Source organism: Gopherus flavomarginatus, chromosome 1 (genome assembly GCF_025201925.1).
Source record: "Gopherus flavomarginatus isolate rGopFla2 chromosome 1, rGopFla2.mat.asm, whole genome shotgun sequence".
Taxonomy (NCBI): Eukaryota; Metazoa; Chordata; order Testudines; family Testudinidae; genus Gopherus; species Gopherus flavomarginatus.
Window position 1 is genome coordinate 146,337,536 of NC_066617.1, and position 22,299 is coordinate 146,359,834.

Here is a 22,299-nt window from a genome sequence, read left to right on the forward strand (position 1 = left end):
ATTGCACTGTCAACCAGACTTTTACAGACCAGTCAGTGGTACTGACTGTAGCTGCCAGGGTCCCTTTTCTACCATGGCTCTGCATGTGATGAAATGGGAATTTTCTGTAATATCTTTTTATTAATCCAATAAGTGCTATAGTTTACCCCTGTATGTGGCATTGCTACCCATGGGGGCTAAAGAGTTAAGTCTGTTCTTGTAGCAGTGCTGGAAACATGATGTGTGTGTCACCTAGCCATCTGGTATGAACCCTATGGGTCATTAAAGGACCTGCAAAGGCTAACCCATATCAATGGAAAATCGGAGAAAACAATGGAAACCCCCAGAACACTTCAATCTCCCTGGACACTCAACAACAGATATAAAAAACCTTCAAAACAGACTTCAGTGAGAAACTGCAGAACTGGAATTAATTTGCAAACTGGACACCATCAAATTAGGCCCGAATAAAAACCGGGAGTGGATGGGTCACTACAAAAAGTAATTTTCCCTCTGCTGATACACCTTCTTGTCAACTGTTGGAAATGGGTGATGTTCACCTTGATTGCATTGGCCTCATTAACACTACAAAAGTAATTTTCCCTCTCTTGATATTCACCCCTTCTTGTCAACTATTGAGAATAGGCCACTTCCACCTTAACTGAATTGGCCTCATTTGCATTGAGCTCCCATTTGGTAAGGCAACTCCCATCTTTTCATGCGCTGTAATATTTATACTGCTTACTGTATTTTCCACTCCTTGCATCTGATGAAGTGAGTTTAGCTCGTGAAAGCTTGTGCCCAAATAAATTTGTTAGTCTCTAAGGTGCCACAAGGACTCCTCGTTGTTTTTGCTGATACAGATTTACATGGTTACCACTTGGAAACCTCCAGAACATTGACAGCTAGCAATCAAAAAACAAGAGGAATGAGGTCTCCCCCAACCCAACAACTCTCAGCAGGGAAGCTGAGCAGAGGCCAGCTCGCCAGCTCCAGAACAAAGGACTGAGAGGTGCAGCAGCGGCTTCAGGCACGAGTGCTCCAAGTGCGTGCTTGGGGCGGCAAGCCGTGGAGTGTGCCCTGCAGGTCCCTGCGAGGGCAGCAGTCAGGTAGCCTTTGGTGATATGCCTGCAGGAGGTCCACCGGTCCTGTTGATTTGGTGACAATTTGGTGGTAGGTATGCCGAAGCTGTGGGACTGGCAGACCTTCCGCAGGCAAGCTACCAAAGGCTGCCTGACTGCTGTGCTTGGGGTGGCAAAAAAGTTAGAGCTGCTCCTGGAGAGGTGACAGGCAGGGGATAAAGGCATGACTTTTGGGAGCAGCTGAGCTGCTCTCACATGGGACTTACAAAGGCACAGAAAGGCAAAGCCAGAAATGGATTCCACAGCAGCTTGGCTAGCTATTTGCATTGGCTAGGCCAGAAGAACTATGTCTTAAGCTATGTCTGCACTAGCACTTTTGTTGGTAAAACTGATGTCACTCAGGGGTGTGAAAAACACACCCATAAGTGACAGTCTGGACAGCACTACTTCTTAGAATTGGAAGGGACCTCAGGAGATCATCTAGTCCAACCCCTTGCTCAAAGGATCCTCAAACAGAATTTTACCCCAGTTTCCTAGATGCCCCCCTCAAGGATTGAATTCATAACCCTGGGTTTAGCAGGCCAATGCTCAAACCACTGAGTTATCTCTCCTCCCTCTCCCCATCAATGGGAGACAATCTCCTGCCAACATAGCTATTGCCGCTCATTGGAGTGGTTTAATTATACTGGCAGGAGAGCTCTCTCCTGTAGGCATGGAGCAGCTACAGGGGTGATTTTATAGCGGCACAGCTACATCGGTACAGCTGTGCTGCTGTAAGTTCTTTTGTGTAGATAATAGCCTTAGCCTTCATTACTCTGTCTCAGTTGCCTAATAAAATCTACTCTGTGTTGAAAAGGCTGCCTGGTGTCACTTCAGATACTTGCTGAGGTGCCCTGGTCTCTGGAGTGTACAAATCTTTGACTAGGAGTCTGTCTCAGTTGGACTCAGACTGCACACTGAAAGGGTTCCTCCAAGAGACAGTTCAAAAATGGGATATAGCACAGATCCTGTGGATCCGTGACAGTGAAGTACACAGGGACCTTAATGCTAGACATCCTAATTTATTAATATATGTACCTCTCCTATGGTCTTTCTTTCCTTTCTCTCCCCTTCCTATGTCTCTATAGTGATTAAAAAGACCCACAATACCTAGTACATATATATTGCTTTGTGTCTTTAAACTACTGTGCAAACATTATCCACACAGCCCCACCTGCATAATGCAGGTGAATATTATTATCATGTTATAGAGAGTGAAAGTCAGATACAGGGGTTAAGTGGCTTGCTGTAGGTCACAAAGTGAATTATTAGCAGAGTCAGGATTAGAATTCAAGAGTTCCTGTCTCCCAGTCTTGTGCTCCAGCCACAAAATTTTGCTGCTTGTACGAATTTACACTCTTTCCCCCTTGGTACTCACACAGCACAAACATTCACTTTGAGTTCTTGATCCAAGAAAAAGACCCTCTTTGGTGCGTTGATCGTCACTTTAAACTTTGGCAACACTGAAAATGCAAGGTAAATATCATTGCTGAGTGACATCTTAGGTGTGAGGGGAGAAGAAGAAACAGGGAAACCTAACTGCACCAGCATTTGAGGGGTATGAACACCAAAAAGAGAGATTAATTGTTAAGAGGAATACAGACATGTATAACTAGGAGTAAGGGGGTGATGTTCTTAGAAAAGGAAAATTTAGGTTTAATAGTATGAAAATTCTTTACAAGGAGCTGTGTCATAACTGTTATAATACTTATAAAGCATATTCATCTGTAGATCTCGAAGTACTTAACAAAGGAGGTCAGTGTCACTATCCTCATTTTATAGGTATGGAAACTGGGGCACAGAAAAATTAAAGTGGCTTGCCCAAGGTCACCCAGCAGGACAGTGGCAGACCTGAGAATAGAAACAACATTTTGTGGTTTTCAGGGCAGTGCTGACCCAGTAGTTGCACTACTCCATTAGGAAGGTTAGGAGTATAGTGTCCCAAGGGAAGTGGACACCCCAGTAGGTTGGAAATAGTTTTCTGAGGGAGGGGGTGGGAAAGGAGCTCTCCCTGCTAACACAGGAAGCTTGGTATTGTCAAAGCCCTGCCCAACGAGCTCACAGGAGACAGGTGAAAGTCTTAGTGACAAAATGAGGGATGGCAAATTCATAAGAAGAAAATAAATCAATGGAGTTGTTCCATATGTAAAATGACAGATACTAGGGAGATCATCAGGCATTGGTAGCTTTTATTTTTCTATCTGCCCACAGTATCCTTCCATACTGTTTACCCTGCAGTCCACCACAGCTGTCAGATATCATTCTATTAAATGATAATATATTCTAATTTAATATATTCTATTTAATAATAGCTTTAGACTTCTAGAGCACAGTATATGCTTTACATGCAATATCAACCTCACACGACCATCTGAGGTTTAACTTAATATTATTTCCCATTGTACAGATGGATAAACTGAGGCACAAAGAGGTGACATGACTTGACCAAAGTTACACTGCAATTTAGTGACAAAGTCAGAAAAAGAACCCAGACTTCTGACTCCTGGCCTTCTGCTCTGATCAGTAGACCACATTCCTCAGTATTTATCAGGATATTCATTACTTATCCATCTCCCTCATGGCCTCAGTCTCTCCTCCCTGCTTCCATGCCTTGGCTTACCTGTCTTAACCAGTGAGTTCAATGACAAAAATCATGTTATACAATATATAATGGCTGCACTACCTTATGCCTATGTTTGACAAACAGCCCCTCATAGATTCAGGCTGTGGGACTTGGCCATATAAGACATAATTAACTAGTGCAGATGAGATCCACTGCAGGTGCTTACCATATTCCTCCACAGTGAACCAATGAAGCGTTTTGTCACCTGACTTCTTCTCAACGATGATTTCATAACTCCCCAGGATTGGCTCTTGGATTAACGGGAATGAGAGTTGGACAATGGCATTCTTGGATGTTACATCCAGCCACTGAAAGATCCGATTGCGGTGGGGATCCTAGTAGGGGTGGGGAGATAAATACAGATGCTTTTATCATCTTCTTCAAGGCCCTCCCACTTTTTTTTCTTCCTTCCTTTACATTTCATAGATTCACAGATTCCAAGGCTGGAAGGGATCATTGTGATCATCTAGTCCAACCTCCTGTATAACACTGTCCATAGAACTTATCCCAAATACCCAAAATAGAAAAACATCAAATCCTAATTTTAAAATTGCCAGTGATGGAGAATCTCCTATGATCCTTGGTAAATTGACCAAACATGGTTAAAAATTTACACGTCATTTACAGTCTGAATTTATCTAGCTTCAGCTTCCAGCCATTGGATCATGTTATACCTTTGTCTGCTAGATTGAAGGGCCCGTTATTAAATATTTGTTCCCTGTGTTGATACCTATAGACTGTAATTAACTCACCTCTGAACCTTCTCTTTGTTAAGCTGCATAGGTTGAGCTCCTTGACTCTAAGACTAAAAGGCAGGATTTCTAATACTTTAATTATAGTAGATGCTCTTCTCTGAACTTTCTCCAGTTGCTAACTTCCTTCTTGAATTGCAGGCACCAGAACTGAACAGAGTATTTCAGTAGCGGTCACACAAATGCCAAATACAGAGATAAAATAATTTTTCTACTCCTACTCAAGATTCCTCTGTTTATGCATCCTAGGATTGCATTAGCTCTACTGCCACAGCACCACACTGGAAACTCATGTTCAGCTGATTATCCACCATGATCCCCAAATCTTTATCAGAGTCACTGCTTCCCAGGACAGGTCCCCTGTCCTGCAAGTATGATCTACATTCTTTGATCCTAGACATGTATATTTACATTTAGCTGTATAAAAACACATATTGTTTGCTTGCGCCCAGTTTATCAAGTGATCGTGATTGTTCTGATTCAGTGACCTTTCATCTTCATTATTTACCACTCCTGCAATTTTTGTGTTATTTGCAAACTTTACCAATGATGAGATTATGCTGTCTTCCATGTCATTGGAATCATACCTGCTAGATGTCGATTCCCTATTAACAATTACATTTTGAGACCTCTCAGTTAGCCAGTTTTTAATGCATTTAATGTGTGCCATGTTAATTTTGTTTTATTCTAGATTTATAATCAAAATATTATGTGGTACCAAGTCAAACAACTTACAGAATTCTAAGTACAGTATATCACATCAACAGTATTACCATTATCAACCAAACCTTTAACTTCATCAAAAAAGTATCAAGTTTGTTTGACAGAATCTATAATCCATAAGCCCATGTTGATTTGCATTAATTTTACTATCCTCCTTTAATTCTTTATTAATTGAGTCCTGTAACATCCGGGACTCAATTAACCTCTAACATAATTTTGTTTGGGATTGATGTCAGGCTGACAGGCCTATAATAACCCAGGTTGTCCTTTTTACCCTTTGTAAAAATTGGAACATTTGCTTTCTTCCAGTCTTCTGGAACTTCCTCAGTGCTCCAAGATATTAACAATCGAGCAAGATCCCCAGACAGTTCTTTTAAAGCTCTTCAGTACAAGTTATCTGGACCTGCTGATTTAAAAATGTCTAACTTTACAGCTTCTGTTTAACATCCTCAAGAAATATTAGTGGAATGGAAAAAGTGGTTTCATACAATGAGACTTATATCATCTCTTTTTCCCCCAAATATGGAACAGAAATATCTATTGAACACCTCCAGCTTTTTTGCATTATTATTGATAATTCTAACATTTCCATCTAGTAATGGACCAATATGATTGTTAGGATTTTTTTTTGTGCCCAATATATTTTAAAAATTCCTTCTTATTGTCCTTTATTCTCTCTTCTAAATCAGGTCAGTTTTTTAACAAGTGTGGTCTTCTTCTTCAGTTGTGGCTTTTGGAGCATCTAGTAAGATGTTGTTAAATTATTCCCACTTATTATTCACATTTTTCTATTAAATACTTTTACCAGAATTATTATTTGATTCATAATTGTTTTCAGCTTTCTGAAATTGGTCCTATTAAAGCACTAAGTATACACATTTCTGGCCTAGACTTTATTCTGCTTGCACATTATTAATTGGATCAAGCCATAATCACTTGTTCCTCAGATTTGTAGGTGACAAATCTGAGGAACTGTCACAGATTGAAGTGTCACTAGAGCAGGTTTTGGAATTAATTGATAAACTCAACATTAACAAGTCACCGGGACCCGATGGCATTCACCCAAGAGTTCTGAAAGAACTCAAATGTGAAGTTGCAGAACTATTAACTAAGGTTTGTAACCTGTCCTTTAAATCGGCTTCGGTACCCAATGACTGGAAGTTAGCTAATGTAACGCCAATATTTAAAAAGGGCTCTAGAGGTGATCCCGGCAATTACAGACCGGTAAGTCTAACGTCAGTACCGGGCAAATTAGTTGAAACAATAGTTAAGAATAAAATTGTCAGACACAGAAAAACATAAACTGTTGAGCAATAGTCAACATGGTTTCTGTAAAGGGAAATCGTATCTTACTAATCTATTAGAGTTCTTTGAAAGGGTCAACAAACATGTGGACAAGGGGGATCCAGTGGACATAGTGTACTTAGATTTCCAGAAAGCCTTTGACAAGCAGGGGCGGCTCTAGGCATTTTGCTGCCCCAAGCACGGCAGGCAGGCTGCCTTCGGCAGCTTGCCTGCAGAGGGTCCGCTGGTCCTGCGGCTTCGGCGGACCTCCCGCAGCCGTGCCTGCGGGAGGTCCTCCGAAGCCACTGGACCAGCGGACCCTCTGCAGACATGCCTGTGGGAGGTCCACCGAAGCAGCGGGACCAGTGGACCCTCTGCAAGCAAGCCGCCGAAGGCAGCCTGCCTGCCGCCCTCATGGCGACTAGCAGAGCGCCCCCAGTGGCTTGCTGCCCCAAGCACGCGCTTGCCGTGCTGGGGCCTGGAGCCGCCCCTGTTGACAAGGTCCCTCACCAAAGGCTGTTACGTAAATTAAGCTGTCATGGGATAAAAGGGAAGGTCCTTTCATGGATTGATAACTGGTTAAAAGACAGGGAACAAAGGGTAGGAATTAATGGTAAATTCTCAGAATGGAGAGGGGTAACTATGGTGTTCCCCAAGGGTCAGTCCTAGGACCAATTCTATTCAATTTATTCATAAATGATCTGGAGAAAGGGGTAAACAGTGAGGTGGCAAAGTTTGCAGATGATACTAAACTGCTCAAGATAGTTAAGACCAAAACAGATTGTGAAGAACTTCAAAAAGATCTCACAAAACTAAATGATTGGGCAACAAAATGGCAAATGAAATTTAATGTGGATAAATGTAAAGTAATGCACATTGGAAAAAATAACTCCAACTTTACATACAATATGATGGGGGCTAATTTAGCTACAACGAGTCAGGAAACAGATCTTGGAGTCATTGTGATAGTTCTCTGAAGATGTCCACCCAGTGTGCAGAGGCAGTCAAAAAAGCAAACAGGATGTTAGGAATCATTCAAAAGGAGATAGAGAATAAGACGGAGAATATACTATTGCCCTTACATAAATCCATGGTACACCCACATCTCGAATACTGTGTACAGATGTGGTCTCCTCACCTCAAAAAAGATATATTGGCACTAGAAAAGGTTCAGAAAAGGGCAACTAAAATGATTAGGGTTTTGGAGACAGTCTCATATGAGGAGAGATTAAAGAGACTAGGACTCTTCAGCTTGCAAAAGAGGAGACTAAGAGGGGATATGATAGAGGTATATAAAATCATGAGTGATGTGGAGAAAGTGGATAAGGAAAAGTTATTTACTTATTCCCATAATACAAGAACTAGGGGTCACCGAATGAAATTAATAGACAGCAGGTTTAAAACAAATAAAAGGAAGTTCTTCTTCATGCAGCGCACAGTCAATTTGTGGAACTACTTACCTGAGGAGGTTGTGAAGGCTAGGACTATAACAGCGTTTAAAAGAGAACGGAATAAATTCATGGTGGTTAAGTCCATAAATGGCTATTAGCCAGGATGGGTAAAGAATAGTGTCCCTAGTCTCTGCTTGTCAGAGGATGGAGATGGATGGCAGGAGAGAGATCACTTGATCATTGCCTGTTAGGTTCACTCCCTCTGAAGCACCTGGCATTGGCCACTGTTGGTAGAAAGATACTGGGCTAGATGGACCTTTGGTCTGACCCGGTACGGCCGTTCTTATGTTCTAAGCTACCTTTTTGTTGTTGTTGCTGTTGTTTGTTCTATGGTCCGTTCCTCATTATCTGTTAGCATGGGGGATTTTTTATTATACTTGGTCCTATCGGGGTGGTGGTGGGGGGATGGTTTAGCATATAGGATGTGACTAAGGAGTCGGTCTTATAGATGCTAAGTGCTTAGAACCCCTGTTGCTTCCCAGGATCAGACTGTTTGTGTACTAAACTATCCTCAGATTAGGCTACACTGAATATTGGATACACAAACTGCCAATCTACCTGAAACAACACAGGACTGAGACTCAGGAGATTTGGATTTTATTCCCAGTCCTGCCACTGGCCTGCAGGGTGACTCTGTGCAATCACTTCATTGCTCACTGCCTGTTTCCCCATCTGTGCAATGGGGATATTAACACTGATCTCCTCTGCAAAGTACTTTTAAATACACAGGTGAAAAGCACTGTATAAGAACTATGTATTATCTGCATTTGCCCTTTCTAGGACATGATCTTGCAGGGAAAGACAATTCCTATACATACATGGTAAGCTTGGGAGTGATGTCATCATATCAGCCAGTCTGCTGTAGTCTGACTGAGATAAATTTAAACTGGATTCTTTATTCAAGCCCCCTCACAACTACCACTTGTGTTACGCTTCACAGTTCTGTGGACTTCTTCCCTCTGGCTCCCTCTAGTGTTTGCAAGTCAGTTTGCATTTACTCAACCCTGCTTTATTCCATTGCCAGTAGAGTCAACATAACTTAGGCCTGGTCTACACTATGCATTTGTACCAAATTTAGCAGCGTTAAACTGCACCCGTCCACACAATGAAGCCCTTTATATCGATATAAAGGGCTCTTAAAACCGATTTCTGTACTTCTCCCCGACGAGGGGAGTAGCGCTGAAATCGGTATTGCCATGTTGGATTAGGATTAGTGTGGCCGCAATTCGATGGCCTCCGGGTGGTATCCCACAGTGCACCATTGTGACCGCTCTGGAAAGCAATCTGAATTCGTATGCACTGGCCAGGTAGACAGGAAAAGCCCCGCGAACTTTTGAATTTCATTTCCTGTTTGCCCAGCGTGGAACTCTGATCAGTACGGGTGGGGATGCAGTCCCAAATCCAAAAAGAGCTCCAGCATGGACCATACAGGAGATACTGGATCTGATCGCTGTATGGGGAAACAAATCTGTTCTATCAGAGCTCCGTTACAGAAGACGAAATGCCAAAGCGCTTGAAAAAATCTCCAGGCTATGATAAACAGAGTCCACAGCAGGGACTCAGCACAGTGCTGTGTGACAAGCATAACAGAAAGCCAAAGAATCAAATGGATGCTCATGGAGGGAGAGAGGGGGTACTGAGGACTCCAGCTATCCCACAGTCCCCGCAATCTCCGAAAAGCATTTGCATTCTTGGCTGAACTCCCAATGCCTGAAGGGTCAAAAACATTTTCCCAGGTGTTTCAAGGTATATGTAGTCAATTTATCCCCTTCCATCACCCCAAAAGAAAAGAGGGAAAAATCATTTCTCACCTTTTTTCAATGTCACCCTACGTCTACTGCATGCTGCTGGTAGACGGGGTACTGTGGCGCTGAACAGCAGCATCCCCTCCCCGGTGGCAGACGGTGCAAAATGATTGATATCTGTCCTCATCATCAGCCCATGAGTGCTCCTGGCTGGCCTCGGTGAGGTTGGCGGGGGGTGCCTGGGCAAAAATGGGAATGACTCCCGGTCATTCCCAGCAGATGGTACAAAAGGCTTGGTAACCATCCTCATCATAGCAGCTGGAGGCTGAGCTACATCAGCCCCTCACCTCTTTCATGTCTAATGAAGATTCTGTACTACCTGGACTATCACAGCAGCAGGAGGCTGGGCTCCTCTCCCCACCACCCTTTAATGTCCTGCCTGGGCTATCATAGCAGCTGGAGGCTGCCTCCCCTTCATTTTATCTCACAAAAAAGTCAGTGTTTCTTATTCCTGCATTCTTTATTACTTCATCACACAAATGGGGGGACACTGCCACGGTAGCCCAGGAGGGTTGGGGGAGGAGGAAAGCAACGGGTGGGGTTGTTGCAGGGAGACCCCCTAGAATGGCATGCAGCTCATCATTTCTGCTGGATCTCTGGGGCTCTGACACGGAGCGGCTGTGCTCTCTGTTTCTCTAGTACACTTGCCCCATATACTAGGCAGGACTGACTCTATTTTTGACAAAACATAAAGAAAGGAATGAAATGAGGAGTCATTCCCATTTTTGTCCATGCGCCCCCAGCTGACCTCAGCAAGGCCAGCCAGGAGCACCCATGACAGCAGCAGACGGTACAAAAGCATTGATAACCGTCATCACCAATTTCCAATTGCAAACGGCGCAAAATGACTGATAACAGTCATCACATCTCCAATTTCCTATTGCAGGTGGTGCTATAGCTGGTAACCATCTCTGCTACTGTGCAAAGGCGAATGAATAATTCTGTGTAGCACTGCAGTACCACATCTGTCAGCAGCATCCAGTACACATACGGTGACAGTGACAAAAGGCTAAACGGACTCCATGGGAAAGCCCTTTTTGAGGAGCAGTACTCCTGGCTGTGAGAGCACAGAAAATTACACCTGTCCTAATGGTCAGTGAGGAGAAGTGGGGAAGGCTGTATGTTAACTGGGATAAACAGTGATATAAGTGTTGGATTTAAATGCTGTAGTTTACAATAAGTATCTATGTTTTAACAATAAATAATACATGAGGTTTTGCTATTGTAGTTTACACTCTTCACCAAAAACTTTTGAGAAGGAACTAACCCTCTGTTGTTATTTCCTATATAACATAATAGAATGTATGGAACAATATATTCATTATTATTATTATATTTTGTAGTTACAGAGCACCATCTGTCTGGGGATCTCAAAATGCCTTACAACACTCATGAAGTTTAACCTCAAAATAACCCCAGGAGACAATTATTATTATTCCCTACTTTACAGATGGGAAACTGAGTCACCGGTGTTCAATCCACGGTTACACATAGAGTCTGTGGCAGAAGTGGGAAAAGAATCTAGATCTCCTTACTCACAGTCATCTGCTATAACCAGAGTTCCTCCCTATAATAGTGAGGAAGCTAATGCACCATGATATAAATAAAAAACCCTTCTCCCTTCTTTGCTTCTAATCAGATTTTCTTGTATAAAAGAAAACCATAGCAGGGCCTAGTTTATTCAGGAAGCATCATATACATGATACTACTAATGCACCTATGAAGGGGAATTGTTTTTTCTTTCATTCCTGGGACCCTTTATTGACAATTTGTTGCAATGCTCAGCGCCTGCCACTCATTCTAAACATATTCTGCACGTGTTCCATCTGCACCAATCTCCCATGGGAATCATGGGAGGAATACGCCTTCAGAGTGACAATTTCTCAAGCAAACACTCTTGATTCAGAAAGCTGAGAGCTCTGTCCTTCTAAGTAAGTCATATTTTATAGTACCATGAGCCTCTTACCTGAAGGATGATCAGGGGATACTGAAAGAGATAAAGGGCAAAAACAAAAGATTAGAATTCAAGGAAATTAGTTACTGATTAAGAAATAATCTGGATGATAAGGCAAGACTGTGGCTGCTCCTTTTCTAAGTGCACAAGTCTGGCACAAGCTTTCTGTTCAGCCCTATCTCATCTTGTGATCAGAAGTTCAGTGGGTTAAGGATACAACCCTAATGTCACCTGTCTGTGAAGATGACAGTCTGATATATTTACAGATTTCACAGTCTCTTGGTGTGGGGACTGGTGAGGTAACTCTCCTCCTTCTTATCTGTGTTCTCTAGGGAGGTCCCACGCCCTTTCTCCTATGTTAAGGTGGGTCAGGGACTAGTAATGTGAATCCAAAGAGTATATCCACTTTAGAGACATCAGGAGATCTACTCAGCCCATTTTCCTATATAAAGGTGAGATACTGTCTGATTAAGTGAATCTATAACAGGTCCTTGAAAAAATATTGACTCCCAGTCACACTCACCGTCTCCTGAACAGGTTTGAAATTGTTATCCAAAGAAACAACTCGGAACATCACTGAAAAGAGAGGAGGTGGTGAGGAAAGAAAAAAAAAAAGAACAATCTTAGCAGCAGAATACCATTTTCTAAGATATATTTTGAAACTAAGTTTCTTCAGACACATCATCGAAGGAAAGTTTGAAGTGTTAAAGAGAAGCCTTTTGAGTTATTGGAGAAGCAAAAAGTATTTGAATGTTATTTTAACTGGTAAAAAAAAATCAACTAAATTATTTCCTACATGAATCAGCTGGGGTCAAATATATCTAAAAAGTAAACACACATGGTCATATTCATCTCTCAGCTTCTGCTCCATTATACCGGGAGTAATTTTAGCCTATATATTATTTACTGTACATCCTGAACTTAAGTCTTGGGGCAGCAGAAAGATTAAAAGATAAAATTATCTGATATTTGGAAGAAGAGATACTAATTGATTTTCCCACTCTAAATCAATTGTGGACTATTCAAACTGTTTATCATGCATCATTTTATTTACTATGTGTTTTATTGTCAGGTACAGCAACAATGAAAATCCCTTCATTGAAATAAAATCACAAATTAACTGTACTTAGTGTGATGGGATGCACTCCCCACACTGGCTCTGAGAGGGCTCAATTAGGCCAGGCAGGCCTAATCAGCCAATCAAGCGGCAAAGAAGGGAGATTCAGGCTGTGCGGAGAGAGCTAATTAGGAAGAAGTTCACCTGTGAGAAAACAGTAGGGCTTCTATAAGGCCTGGGAGTTGATGACAGAAAGGGGCTGCAGGGAAGTAGGCTGCAGTCACACCCTGTGAGAAGGGAGGTGTGTCTGGAGGCTACAGAGGCAGGTAGCCTACAGTTAGATCTTGAGAGGAGAGAGCTTGGGAGGGTGCCAAACCCAGAAGGGGTGGAAGCCAGACGGGTAGGAAAGGCTCAGGGAAAGAGTCTGCAAGGTCCAGGAGGGAACAGACCTGAGCTGCTGATTAGAGGGTCTCTGAGCTGGAACCCGGAGTAGAGCATGGACCTGGGATCCTCTGCCAGCCACTGTGGAAGTGGCACTGGCTGGGCAGGGAATGGGAAGACTGCCCAAGCCTGTGGATAAAAAGAGACTTTGATACCCTGGAAAGAGAGGGCCAAATCACAAAGAGGCAACAGCTGCTCCTGGAGTGAGAGAGAGGCTGCAGACAGAGAGAGAAGAGATGGAGTGCAACCGCATGAAGGGGTATCAGCTGTGCAGAGCTAATCCCCAGAATGACCAGGAGGAGATGCCATCCTGCAGTGAGCAGAACACTGCATGGCAGTTAATCATGCTTGGATTTTTCAAATATGGCTGAACGAAGTTATTCCAAACTTCAAAACAAATGATGCTTGTATTAAGAAGCACCACAGGTTTCTGCTCCAAAGGTATTTTCCAGAAAATATGAAACATCTGAAAAGAGGGAAGCAACTTCATCACCATGAGAACAGTCCAGGTAGAAATGTAGAGGGACTGGCAGGGCCTTCTCTATCTATCTTAGGAACTTCTATGATCTCAATCACCATAGTACTAGAGCAACTTACAATCTTTAATGTATTCATCCTCACAACACCCCTGTGAGATAGGGCAGTGCTGTTATCCCCACTAATGGGGAACTGAGGCACAGCTAGACTGAGTGACTTGTCCAAGGTCACACAGAAGGTCTGTTGCAGAGCAGGGAGCTGAACCTGCATCTTCCAAATCCAGAACTAGCACCCTAACCAGTAGACCATCCTTCCTCTCCAGCATCTGCAAAGCTCGGGAAATGTAGTGGGGCGGCTGCCCCACTCCTGCAGAAAACGGGTTAAAAGCAGTTCTGGAGAGGGCTGTGGCTGGGAAAAGCTAGGCTGATTGGGGAAGCAGCCACAGCTGAAGTCACGCCCCAATCAGGCCACAGTTGGCCCTGTAAGAGGGCTGAGGTCCAGGAGCTGTAAAAGAGTTTCTCTCTAGCTGTGGAGAGAGATTGGCCTGACTTCCTGGGAGCTGAGCATGGTACCTAGAGTGGAGCAGGGCTGGAGGAATGCCAGAGGAGCTGGGGAGCTCTGGCCTGGAACCCCCCAAGGCTGCAGGCCTTGCGAAAGGCTGGGAAGGGTATTGGGGTTGCAGAGGTGAAGCCCGGGGCAGGCAAAGGCAGCAGGTCCAACTCCCCCTCGCCGATGATGAGTGGCTTATACTGCAGTCTGCCCCAATGAGTGGGGGCTAGATGGTGCCTGGCAGTAGCCACTGAGGCAAGGTGGAGATAGAGGGTTGGGGGTTCCTTTGAGTGGGGACACCCAAAGTGTGGGGACACAGCCGGGGGCAGCACCCCAAGACAAAGGGGTACTGGGTTCCGGGAGGGACATGAGAGCCGGCGGCAGGCGAGACACTGGCCTGACGAGGGTGCTCCGGACTTGAAGATCTAATTCCTGAGACAACCAGCAGGAGGTGCCTTGCCGGTGAGTTGTCACCTCACCACAGGAACCCTTTCCTAAATGAATCGGGGAAAAAAACATCCCTCACTGCTTGCTGTCTTCAGGTCATGCTCCAAGACTCACCTGTTCATCAGAGCATTCCCCAAAAGAAAAGAGTAGAAGAAAACCCAGTCATATATTCAATGATAGAAACCACAGAGTAGGAAGAAGAATTGACTTTCTCTTCTGGATACATCTCACTGTCTTTATTCTTTATTTATTTTTGTACTGCACACCCTGTAGAAATGATGACTGAATCAGAATCTCAGACTCAGATAAACATAAACAACAAAACATCTTGATATTCCTGAAGTGATGGATTTCTGTAAATCCAGAAAGCCACAAGATCTCTCAGAGGAAATTCATTCAATTAGGAACATATAAATGCTATTTATGCATTAAAATTCTATGAATGAGCTACTTTCCCTGCTGTGTTTTGATAATCCCTACCTAGGGCTGCAGCTAGAGACCAAGGACTGATTATGGACATCCTGCTCCAGTTCTTCTCCTTCTTAGCAATGATACTCCATCCTAGCCCTCCTGCCCCCTGACATCCACACTCCCAGTTCAATAAGTAACTCATACCCCTGCTCCTATTCACCTGTCTGTCCAGGTTTGTAAATGGGTTTGTCCGTCTGGATGAAGACAACGCTGTCCACATTCTGAATTGCCACTGACCTTCTCTCTGACAGGTGGACTGTGTGGCCTTTGGCAGAGAAAATGATGAAAGCCAAAGGGTCAGAGGTGGCAAGAGAAGCCTGGGAGAGAACAAAAAAAACAACACAGAAAGTCTTTTAGGGTCCGTCTATGTGATGGATTCCCAAGTGAGGGTGATGACCCCTAAGTGAGTCACGATGAATCACAATATTACAACAAAAAACTTCAAAAGCAGACTCCATTGAGAGACTGCTGAATTGGAATTAATTTGCAAAATGGACACCATTAAATTAGGCTTAAAGACTGGGAGTAGATGGGTCATTACACAAAGTAAAACTTTTTCCTCATGTTTATTTCTCCCTCCCCAGTCCACACACACTGTTCCTCACACCTTCTTATCAACTGCTGCAAATGGACCTTTTTCATTACCACTACAAAAAGTAGTTTTTCTCTCCTGCTGGTAATAGCTCATCTTAACTGATTACTCTCATTAGAGTGTGTATGGTGACACTCATTGTTTCATGTTCTCTGTGTATATATACATATATATCTTCCTACTGTATTTTCCACTGCATGCATCTGATGAAGTGGGCTGTAGCCCATGAAAGCTTATGCTGAAATAAATGTGTTAGTCTCTAAGGTGCCACAAGGTCCTGTTCTTTTTACAGTGAGTCTGATGATAGATTGTTTGTCTGCCAGTAAAACAAGCTCTAAGGGTATGTCTATACTGCAGTTGGAGGTCTAGTTTCCAGCTCTGGCAAACGTACACATTCCAGCTTTGATTGAGCTACTACAATAGAAATCATGTAGCCACAGCAATACAATCAGTGGGTGGGGCTAGCTGCCCCAAGTACAGACCTAGAATTTCAGATGGGATTGTACTCAGGCCCCTAATCCAAGCTGTTGCCTATGCCATTGCAGCCTCACCGCTATTTTTAGTGTGCTAGCTCAATCAAAGCTAGCCTGTGTGTGTCTATCTACCGCCAGCTCCACAGCCCCTTACAGTCTGTGCTATAGATTGGTCCTCATTTTGTCCCCAGGCTTTAGACTCCACACACAATTCAAATCCTCACACAGAACAGCTAGCATAAATGTTTCCTAATCTCGCAGGACTACTATGTATTGACAGTATTGATGTGCCGGGCTGTCAGGCTATTGGCAAGTTCTGAAGTGCTTCTCCTGCTGCGTATGGGATCACCTAACCATGGGCTTTTCTATGGCTTTTAGCCACAGCCCTGCACTGTAATGAGAAAAGAAACTAGTGTGTTCCAACTGGGTTATGGGTTAGATTGAGCCAAAACTGCCTACATCCTGGAATGAAAGTCAAATGTCTTTCCCTGACACACTCCCTACTCTCTCTCTCTCTTTCTCACACACACACACACGCGCGCACACACACACACGCACACTCCCCACTCTAATCAATTTTTCTTTTTCTTCAGACTAGTTTTCTATTCTTTTTTTCCTTTCCCTGCAGTCTGTCTTTGGGTACCTCTACATTGACACTGGAGGTATAACTTCTAGCTCTAGCATACTAAAAAGAGTAGTTTAGCTGCAGCTGCATGAAGAGCAGGAAGGGCTAGCCACCTGAGTATGTTCCTGAGAGTTCAGACAAGATTGTGCTCTGGGCTGCTCTAGCCTCCTGTGACTCATACTGCTGTGGCTACACTTCTGTTTTTAGTGTATGTAGGATATGGCTACACTTGCAACTCCCGCAGCAGTGCTTTGAAGTGCGACTGTGGTTGCGATGCCAGCGCTGGGAGAGAGCTCTCCCAGCGCTGCAGGTACTCCACCTACCCATGGGGATTAGCTTACAGCTCTGGGAGCCGCGCTCCCAGCGCTGGGACACTGTTTATACTGGCGCTTTACAGCGCTGTAACTTGCTGTGCTCAGGGGGGTGTTTTTTCACACCCCTGAGCAAGATAGTTGCAGCGCTGTAAAGCGCCAGTGTAGCCAAGGCCTTAAGATTCATCAGAACTAGTGTATGTCTCCTTGAGCTGAAACATACACCCTAAGCTCCAGTGCAGACATACCTTGTGTCTTGTTTTTTATTTCCCATCCCCATTCTCCTTGAGCCTTTCTCCTCCTGTTCTTCAAGAGTAGGATCAGTTTGGATCACAGGAGGGATGCATCCCCCTTTGTCTCTCTTTAGCTGAATTAAAATATGAAATACCTTGAACTCTCTGCATTGGAAGAAATTATTTTCTGTCACAGATTCCTCAAACAGCGTGGTATTGATGCCATGATATTCCAAGTGAACATTCAGGGACAGTGGCTCACTGAGGTTGTAGAGCTGTACACACAGTCTCTGCGGAGAGATGCTCTGCAGCACCGCAGGGACAATCAGGACATATTGACTACAGATAAACAAAGCCAAACAGCTAGGTCAGTCAGCAGAAAGGAGAGGATCCACAACAACATACATTTGGAGAAAAACTTAGGGCTTGTCTACATGGGCAATTTATAGTGCTGCAACTTTCTCACTCAGAGGTGTGAAAAAACACACCCTTGAGCGCAGGACGTTTCCAGTGCTGGTAGCTACACCCCTTGTGGAGGTGGGTTTTTTAGAGTGCTGGGAGAGCACTCTCCCAGCGTTCTGATGTGACTACACAAGCCATATTAAAGCATTGATGCAGCTGCGCTTTAGCATTGCCAGTGTAGACTAGCTCTAAGTGGCTACTGGGGATCCTGATCAAAAGCTTATTAAAATCAGTGGAAAGACTCCAGTTTAATGGGCTTTGGATCAGGCCCTAAGTGAGCACAATGTGTGGTCCCTCAAGCTATTCCACTATTAGATGATTCTCCACACCCCCTCACCTCAAGCCTGAACTGGAGGGTCCAGCTTGAGGGGTAGTATGTATCATACTTATCTGGCCCTCATCACCACAGTATCTGAGCACCTCAAGTTGTCTAATGGATTTATACACCTCTGTGAGGGAAGGAAGTGCTGTTATTCCCATTTTACAAATGAAGAACTGAATCACAGGAAAGTTAAATTACTTGCCCAAGGTCACACAGGAAATCTGTAGCAGAGCAGGGAAATGAACCCATGTCTGCATCTAGTGCCCTAACCACCAGACTATCCCCTAGTAGAGAGTTCTGTTTCTGTGGCCCAGTCAGCCATGAGCTTATTTTCTGAGACTATCGACAAAAGTACCAGTTAATGCTAATTGTGGTGGTAGATCTGGGCACAGTTCCATCAAGAAAGGAACTGAAATGTCACAACTTATTTGCCATAATACATAGGAAATGCACTTCAGTCTCGGCATGCAATGCTTGATTATTCCAGGAAGAGACTACCCAACTCAGCTTTTGTTTCTATCACACTCTTTCCTCTGTCACATTCTTTCCTCTACCCTCTCACTTTGTCTCCTGCCATTCTGCCTCTTTTTTTTAAATGCTGCCTCTTATGGTAAGAACAGGCTCCCTCTCTCAGGGCATCCTCACTCTGGCCCTTCAAGCCCCTCCTCTGTTTGGTTAGGCTTCTGCTGTTAGCCTTTCCCCTGCTCCCTTGGTTCTTTCATTAAAATACAAGTCAGAACTGAGAAACTGGTCATGCAACCTAAAATGAATCACATCATATTTTTGTTGTAATCCTGGTCCCACCCTTCCCTCCCACTTCTTTTCTTGATTTCATCTTTAACTGAGATTGCCTGGCTTAGACTGCACAATCCTCGGAGAACAGACCAGGAGTAACATTTTCAAAAATGCTTGAGTGCTTAGGAGTCCAAGTCCCATGAACTTTCACAGAGTCTTTTTTGTTTTTTGTTTTTTTTTTACACTCACCCATCCGGGAGTTCGGCGGCAATTCAGCAGAGAGCCCTTCAGTCGTGGACAGTCTTCGGCGGTATTTCAGCGGCTAATAAAAAACCTTGCCACCAAAGACAGAAGCACTCTCCACTGAAATGCCACCGAAGACTGTCCGTAACTGAAGGACTTTCCGCCAAACTGCCACCGAAGACCAGGAAACAAAATACTGGGACAAATGGCATACTGACCCAACTCTGGTCGGGATGCGGGACAAACTCCTCAAAATCGAGACAGTCTCAATTTTATCGGGATGTCTTGTCACCCTACCTGACCATCAGTGCTGTCTGCTCATCTAGTCCTAGGCCTCCTCCAAATCTCTGCTGCTGCACCTCAATTTTCATCTGCACCAGTCCCTGTTTTTACAGTCCAGGATCTCTACTAAACAAATTAGATTTCATACCAATTTTCTGAAAAGGAGCGAGATTAACTCTACACTGAAACATCCACCAAATTCATTTCAACCACACCTTCAGCTGCAATTTGAACCCAAATCTCCAGAGATAAAAGTCTTAGTGCATCATACAACAATGCCCCCAGAACAAATTAAATGATGGAAAAATAATGTGATATATATAGTAAAAGCACATAATATGTGATCGCTTACGGCCCATGAGATTTTGCAGAAGTCAAATGAAAGACTAGCACACTCAGAAAAATCTTTGACCACATCGTCGTCCACGGAGATGAAGAGGGAAAGTTGAAGGTTGAACCTCTCCCACAGAGAGTGCACATGTTCTGGCTTTTAAAATGCCTGTGGCTGTCTCCTCCTCCTCACTCATATTCCAATGAAAAGACAAAGAAAAAATATGCATAGATTAATTTCTCTTTGTCCTGCCTTTCTTCACACTCTTTCAGGTGTTGCTTCATAAATGTAATTTAGGGAAGTTCCAGTGTTGCCACTGAATTCATTTTTACAAGCCAAGCCACTTCCTGAGTCTCTTGATGATTCCCTTGTGCTTGCCTCTCTGATTTTCTCTGCAAAAGGGCTTGTCATCAGCTGAAAATTCCTTAATGCTCCAGTTTGTTAACATGTATCCTTGCTGAAGTGCTTGTTTGCTCAATCAGGACACAAAGCTCCCACAACACTGCTATGTCATAGGCCTGGAATGGTGGATGATAATTATAACATGCGCAAGGGGTGTGGTTAAATTCAACAAAAAATGGGAAGAAAATGCTAAATCACCTTCATTTTTTTTAAAGGTGGCTCAAACACATAAAGATGGAAGAAAGGCATCTCTTCATTTATTTACTTATTAAGGCCTTACAAACTGAGTTTGCAACCATGGTGTTTCATAGAGTTTACGATCAGAAGGGACTACCAGATCATCTAGTCTGATCTTCTGTACATCACAGGCCACCAGTACAACTCAGCACCCACACACTGAACCCAACAACTGAAACAACACCAAAGTATTACAGCCATCCGGGGTCTAACCTAATATGTGCCACAGGCAGAGAACAGATGTGACTAATATGCACCAGTGCCCATGGCCTGTGTTTTTGGGGATCTTTGCTTTGCATCTGGTACATTTCCCTGTAAGAGTCCAAACAGTCCAGAGATGAAGGATCTTTCCCTAAATCCAGACTTATAGCTTCTCCTCACAGAAAACAAACTGACAGAGCCACTACCCATGTGGGCTTTTCCTCTTAAGGAAGAGTGAGGGATGAATTTAGAAAATGTTTGACCTCCAGTCATTCCACACAATGATCATCTACTTTGAAATTAGCATTTTGCTGTTCAAGTTCTTCATTTACATTCCACAAGGCTTCTTTCTTATCCAATGAGTTATTCATTTATAGGAGTAAATGTTTGCTATTACATTATAATGGGATACAGAAAAATGAAAACAATGCAAGTAACATCCCTTTAGTTTTCTTGAAGATTAAACACCAAATACACTCTCGTACATTTAATCATAATTTTGATCTAGACTAAAACACAAGTGAATTGGCCTGGCTATGCATTTACCAACATTCAGTGAGGCTGGCATGAGCTGGCTCCTGGTTTGGCAGCATCACACCCTCCTCCAACCACACCCTCTGGAAAGACCTGGGAGAAGCCTGAGAGCACATTCAATAAAAGTGGTTGAAAAAATTTCAGCACAACAGTTTTCTGTTGGAAAATGCAGTTTTGATTGAATCATTTTGCAGGAATGCGTCAATGTTGAGGAAATGTTCAGTGCGAAAAAGTCAGAACAAATTGTTGACTTTCTGATTTCAGTTTGATAATACTAGTGTTTCATTTTGATGAGATAAAATGTTTTGTTTCAACTTTATCACTTTGATTAATTTTGTTTCAATTTTTATAGTATAATTGCATGTTAATTTTAAATGTATTATATATAATTTATATTATAATATTTTGACATTTTTGAAACAAAATTATTTGACATTATCAATGTTTCCAAATTGAAATTTTTCAGAATTTCCCTTCTTCAAGAAATTACTAATTTTTTCCTCGTGAAGGCATGCCTTTGAGGGTCACTGATTAAAACTATTCCTTGGTTTAAGGCAAAAATGAAGTCCCTCTACTCTTGCCTTGTTCAAATTACTTTCTTGCAAACACTTTCTACACCTCAAGGCAAAACTTGTCTGACTCAGCCAGGGAGATCTGTTGGAAGAGCTGCTACGTGGCGCCCTTCATATGTCAGAAAATAATTTTCTACACCCTTCTAATGGATTACTTTTTGTGAATCATGTGTTAATGAGTCCAAAAATTCATCAGTGTGTTCTCCACCTGTGATGAAATGGCTATGAGCTGTGACACGTACACTATATACAGCCTCAGTCTGTGTTGAAGCAAAATCCTGTTTTCTTTGCTAGGGTGTGGAAAAGAAATATATTTATCATAACTGGCAGCTCTGGAATTTTTTAGGTTATGTCCCAAATAGCAGGTTGCTTGGAGAGCTGCTGATGCCTACAAGTAGGTTTTCAGAATCAAAGAAATCTGAAGGTGCTCAGCACCTAAAAAAAGCAGGCACTTCATTTAGGTGCCAAAATAGATACCCTGGCAGGATAATTTTTGTCTTATTCATTCTAAATTCAAAATTGTCATGAGTGATCAGTCATTCTGGGTGTCCAACTTGAGACTACAAACCTAATTTCAAGATATGTTAAACACTTAATTCTGCTTACCTCA

General features: G+C 43.1%; 1 protein-coding gene across 1 annotated transcript in view; it reads right to left on the minus strand.

The window, feature by feature from the left end:
• The window catches only part of LOC127046260 (ovostatin-like), a 60,273-nt gene extending 40,363 nt beyond the window's left edge, over positions 1-19,910 (minus strand). The window contains exons 1-7 of the mRNA XM_050943066.1: positions 19,765-19,910; positions 17,524-17,707; positions 15,295-15,451; positions 12,216-12,268; positions 11,705-11,725; positions 3,890-4,058; positions 2,479-2,563 (exon numbers count right to left, since the gene is read on the minus strand). Of these exons, the coding sequence (XP_050799023.1) occupies positions 2,479-2,563; positions 3,890-4,058; positions 11,705-11,725; positions 12,216-12,268; positions 15,295-15,451; positions 17,524-17,707; positions 19,765-19,892 (797 nt within the window). The 5' untranslated portion in view covers positions 19,893-19,910. The remainder of the gene's footprint in view (positions 1-2,478; positions 2,564-3,889; positions 4,059-11,704; positions 11,726-12,215; positions 12,269-15,294; positions 15,452-17,523; positions 17,708-19,764) is intronic.
• Positions 19,911-22,299: the final 2,389 nt, after the last annotated feature.